The 6,000-nt window shown below is 29.8% G+C and overlaps 1 protein-coding gene across 2 annotated transcripts in view; it reads left to right on the forward strand.

Moving 5' to 3' along the window:
* Nucleotides 1-5,353, forward strand: part of LOC127728657 (ubiquitin-associated domain-containing protein 1-like) — a 28,306-nt gene extending 22,953 nt beyond the window's left edge. For both annotated transcript variants that reach the window (XM_052236259.1, XM_052236260.1), the window contains exons 7-9: nucleotides 1,495-1,698; nucleotides 4,188-4,329; nucleotides 4,868-5,353. In XM_052236259.1, the coding sequence (XP_052092219.1) occupies nucleotides 1,495-1,698; nucleotides 4,188-4,329; nucleotides 4,868-5,013 (492 nt within the window). In that variant the 3' untranslated portion in view covers nucleotides 5,014-5,353. The remainder of the gene's footprint in view (nucleotides 1-1,494; nucleotides 1,699-4,187; nucleotides 4,330-4,867) is intronic.
* The last annotated feature ends 647 nt before the right edge of the window (nucleotides 5,354-6,000 follow it).

Genomic DNA, 6,000 nt, shown 5'->3' on the forward strand with positions numbered 1-6,000 from the left:
TTAACCTTACTGGCCATGATACCTCAGTGTAGATTAGGTACCAGGGTTAACATTTTAAACATCTGTTTTAGAGGGATGGTCATTTGATTTTGAGGGGGTCGGGGTGATTTTAGAAAACTAATATTCTAGAAGGAGTTAATTAATAATAATTATGACCAAGGCAGGATGGAAAAGAATAATCTGCAACACAAAATGAAGGAAATAAATTGTGTACAAAAGTTGAATAAACTAATCAAATGGTCGCCCTTTTGCAGTAACTGTATGTCTTTTGTGTTGGGATGCCAAAAACGTTAATGTTATTTACAAATGTGCCAAAAGCTGCAAATCTATTTTAGACAGAAGGAGACGTTTTTTATATCGATAATTTTTAGACTGTAAAGTTTTCGTAATTTGTTTTAGAAATTTACAAAGTCCTTTATTGTTTGATGAAATTTTACTTTGTGTCTCTCATAATTCTTTTAAGAATGACATTAATATCTATTTATGTTTTTATGATATATGTAAATATTTTATTGTTTATATTAATGGTGAGACGTTAATAAACTATCTATCTATCTATAGAAAAGGGTACATTTTTATCAATTGTCACCTGGTGAGATAGTACAAGGTTAAACGAGGATTCCACATGGCTAAGGTGTTAATTAATTTATGACCTAATACTATGTATATGAAGTGAGCCCCGCTTATTTATCTAATTTATTCTTCCCGTTAAGTGATTGACCTCAGCGTGAATTCGTGACAATTAAAGGTACAATTAAAGCCAGGCGGCATATCAGATCGTATATTAACAACAACACAGCAGTAGTCCGTTTTGAATCTTATAATGTGTCATTGTTAATAAAGTTGTCTCGTCAATATAATTTTTTATATTTTGATTCAAATGATGCTCATATGCATGTTGCTTGGACATGTAAACGCAAACACGTAATCAGATGAATGTTTTTTCCAAATCTGCATGGTCACTGCTTATCAACCGTTAGCCCCCAGTTGATGAACTCTCGGTAATTATCGCGTGATTTCATAGTTTGGCTAATTAGATTAGACATGCGCAGTTAAATGTGAAACTGGTGTATTCTTATCATATTATTAGGTACCAAATGTATTTTTAACTTTGAATAAATATCTTTTTATTTACTCGCATTTACATTGTAGGCATTTAGATTAATACCTGTACACATTTTTCAGGATATAAACTTAAATCCTAGGATTTAAGCTTAATGCCTAATTTCACTTATTGCCGCTAACATATATATATTACTGCTGTTAAATACTATTAAGACACTACTACATTTTTTCATTACTAAAAAATATGATTTATTAGATTTCATTAAAGATTTTTTTCCTATTTAATCAACAAATTCCAAGGTTATATTAATCTATTTCTATCAATTAAAATGGACCAAAAGAGTTTAGAATTTGTGAAGTTTGTGGAAGAGATAGTGAAAAGGCATTAATAAAATCTAATTTATAGTAGATTTCTATTTTACTTTACAGGTAGAAGGTGCCACAGGAATAACTTTACCAGAAGCCACAAAGGACGATACACTACATAAAAATAATCTTCTTTCACTACGAGCTCTGGGGAAGAAAGAATTTAAACCTAATGCACAGGCCTTGTTAAATCTTGTAGAAATGGGATTTGAAGAGGCAGAAGTAATTGAAGCTTTAAGGGTCTCAAGGAATGAACAAAATGGTGCTGTAAGTTCTGGATGTATCTTTATATTAATCTGGCCTTTTTATAGGTAATGCTAAAAATGTAATGTTACTGTACAACAAGGTTAGTTTATATCTTTAAAGCCATTCCAAATTAATTCCTAGTTCTTCAAACTCCTATTGTACAATGTTGTAGAAAAGAGGAGGAAGTGAGTGAAAATTTGATTTAAATTTTTTTTCGAAAATTAGATTTTTCAGAGGTGGTACTGGCCTGGTACCAGTTACTGTCACAAATTCGTAGTTTCAAATATTTTTTTACAGGAACTCCTGTTGAAAATATTATTTTACCATAAAAAGGGTTACCAAAAGTTTGGTTAATCACTAATTATATAAACACCAAGCATTCAATCTTTACATCATCTTATAAATGACGAAAATTGGTAAATCTAGTGTGCCTATTTTGAAGTGAAATTTTATGGTTAAGAGGACCAGTTACCGTCATTAAAGAATCTACTCACTAAATGAATGATATTTCCACTTTTATGAGTATTTAAGTTATATAAGGCTTTTTCGGTAGTAAAACAAGAAGATTTTTTGCTAAATTAACCAAGCACATAGTCATTATGTCCGTATATTCTAAATCTCTTCTTCCTTTTTTGTAAAATCTGAACTAAAGTCATAAATTATGTCACTTGAGATCAACAAAATATACTGAATTGAAATTTATAAAATTGTCCTTATTCTTATGAAAGAAATTTGTGTTCTTTTTAAAAGCAAGCTTTGATATATTATGTATTTGAAAACAGTAAGTTTTCTAAAATCGAGGACGCCATAAAGTAATGATATCATGTCTCCGCACATATATCTTCTCACAATGTGTTATAAAAACGAAATAAAATCAGAAATTCTTTATCTTAATCAGATCAAACAAAACAAAGTTTTAAATATGAAGCAAAAATATGTCTGCAGATAATAGTAGTATGCTGAATTCATGCAACACATCCGTTATTTTATAAAATTATAAAAAATGCCTAGTGACGGTAAGTAAGTAAGTAAAACTTTATTTTGATTCGGCATATTGACAAACGAATTAAACGTAAGCTCTAATGAAATTTTCAACAAATATAGAAACATATACAATAACAAATAAAACAAGGCATGCAGCATGCAAATAAATAGTAATAAAACAGCACCACATTAACTCTAGCATATATATGTATCTTGCTAACACTAAAAGCATATATATGAAGCACTAAGACATACTATAAAAAGAGAATAATTTATAAAAATTTGCAGCTAAAAATCTTCAGTAAATAATTTAAAGTAAAATTATAATCTTGTTATTAATAAAAAGTAAAAATTTTCAATTGCAATGCAAGCTGTTAATCATGTAACTGTTGCATTAAAATGCATAAAAAATTACCTGCAGGCAGAACAAAATGTGTGAAGCTGTTTTCAGTCCTGAAGTGGTCCAGTAAACTATTCCATAAAGAAGCAGCAGCAAAGCTATAAGATTTCTTACCATATGAGGTACTTCTTACCTGTGGTATTTCCAAAATGTTACTGTATCTAAAAGAATATTTAGTGTGTTTAATGTGAAGAAAATGTTGTAAACATAAAGGAGCCAAATTATTCAAAATTTTGTAAGTCTCCAGTGCCATTGTCCTGATGCGTCTCACTTGTAGGGTTGGAACCTATGAATTCTCAAGAAGAGTTTCAGAGGATGGTAACTGGTAACTGACAGTAACTGGTCCTAAACCAGTAGAATTTCTTTCAGTATGTCATGTTTGTATGTGCCAGTACAGTGATAGTAGCAAATCTTGCTATTATACATTTGTGTGTAATCGTATAACTTTTAATCATGTAATAGTGCAGGTCTTCTGATAAATGAATAGAATGGAACACTTGTGAACAGTCAACCATCTATAAAAATGATGCATTCTATGTTATTTTAAAATGGTTATTATAAAAACATGCCATGATAGATGATATTTAAGATGAATGAAACTTTCAGGCATGCAAAACTGATCTTTACTTAAATGTATATTTGCCCAAAAATACAAAAATGGCAGAAATGCATAGATTTAAAATATGAACATGATTAAAGCTTACTGGATATTAATACATGTTATTTTCTGCATTTGCATTTATTATCTGTTTGGGTTGCTAACCCAATTTTGTCAATTTAATGGAACTATAAACATCTGTCACACAAGTGGGAGGTTTAGCTAGCTATAAAACCAGGTTTTACCCACCATTTTCTTTGGAAAATGTCTGTACCAGGTCAGGAATATGACAGTTGTTTTTCACCTGTTCTGTTGGTTGATAACATTTGAATTTGTAAGTTTTTCATGAACTTCCACGTTTTGAATTTACCTTGGAGTTCAGTATTTTTGTTATATTTTTTGCCATTTTATTTATGATGGAGTACAGGCTTCTGGAAGACTCTATTTTGCTTTTATGATTGGATAGGAAATGTAATGTATTCAACCAAAATTGACTCTAAAGAAATATTTTTGTTTTGATTTTTTCAGTGTGAGTGGTTGCTAGGAGACAGAAAAACAAGAATTGAGGATAGTGAACCAGAAGGTTTGGACCCCTCTAGTCAAATGTACAAGGCTTTAGTTTCAAATCCCAATGTTCAGCTTGGTTTAAATAATCCAAGATGTTTGTTAGGTAAGAATTCAGTATAAGGAGTTAAATGCTATCTTTAAAATCAAATATAGATAAAATTTGGTGTAGTATGTTCTTGATTTTAATAAATAACTAGAATATGTGCCTCTCTGGGGATAAATATACAATCTTTAACAATAAAAAAATAAGTTCAATGCAAAAATATTTATAATTGTTTAAAGTTGTTTCTATTAACACATATACACAGCAGGCAAAAAGTTCTGAATTAACAATAACAAATAAAGAAACATATCAAATGAGAAAACCAGATTTTAGAAAATAAAAATAATGAATACATTATCTATTATAATTTTTGTTCTTATTAAAAATACCAAAAGTTCCATACCACACCTGGGATATCACAAATTTACTTAAGTTTGACCTCAAATAAAAATCTTGCAAAATATTGTTTGAACTTTGATATTTTCAAACAGATAATCTGTATCTGAATATGACATCCCAGTCAATTGCGTAACATATAATGTATTTGCATATCAGTTATACAGCTTACATAATTACTAAACAGATATGTATATTTCAGCTATGATACAACTATTAGAAAGCCCTTTGACCTTACACCAGTGGCTGAGTGACCCAGAAACTGGACCTTTTATTGTTCATATTACAAGGATATACCATTCTTGGAAATATTCAAGTGAAACTGACAATGATGGACAAATGAAATGATTTATTATCTGTTTCTGTGATATTGATTTGTGATACCTGTTATCTAAAGTGCCTTAATTATTTATTGACAATAAAAAACCTAATTGCTAATTGGCTGTATTGTATTACCGGTAAAATCACCTCAATCATATAAACTGCTGGTTTGAAGAGGAATTTTCACCAAATTTGGCTAAAGAGGATTATTTTATAATGAGTTAAAAAATGATTATTCTTTTCTCATTTTTTTTTAACATACTTTGAATAGATATACTGTTGCAATTTTTTTTAGCTAACATGTTATTAAACTTATAAATTGTTTACAAAGGTTACCTATAGTAATAAAATCGGCAAGATGTATGCATGTGATTATGTTATGAAGTTAATTATCCTCATGTGGCCATTTATCACATTTATGATAGGTAAAACCTGACAATGAGGTATAATATATCTTTTCTTTTCTGTCCAGCTTGTAAACCAAAAGTTTATCAGATTTTTCTGACCATGAGTTTTTAGTAAAACTGAAATGAGTATCCCTAGTTTAAAAAAGTTTCATATACACACTATAAAATCAGCTTTTTAAGAAACTAATGTTCCAACTTCCTCAGGCAAATTTGACTTTGACTGATTTGGCTATTCTTTAATGTCCTTTTGGTCATATACAATGTAACTCATCACGTTCTTCAAGTAAATCCAGAAAAGCGCTATAGATTTATAGATGCACAAAATACAAGTAAAAAAAAAAATGTATTATGTTTACTTTTAGGAACTCAGTCGATACCACTGCTGGCGAACTTCTAGTCCCTGTGGGTATCATCAACTCAGTAGTCAGTGCTTCAGTCCTGGCATGATTGATAACATACCTTTTTTAAATTTTCTGTTGAGGAAATTTAGAAATCATTAAGAAACTAATGTTAAAAAACCCTTAGGCAAAAAGATGAATTTGGCAATTCTTTGCATGTCATTTTTGGGCGATATAGCTTCTTACGTTTTAAAGTACTTTCTGCAACC

Source organism: Mytilus californianus, unplaced genomic scaffold (assembly GCF_021869535.1).
Source record: "Mytilus californianus isolate M0D057914Y unplaced genomic scaffold, xbMytCali1.0.p SCAF_2, whole genome shotgun sequence".
Lineage (NCBI taxonomy): Eukaryota > Metazoa > Mollusca > Bivalvia > Mytilida > Mytilidae > Mytilus > Mytilus californianus.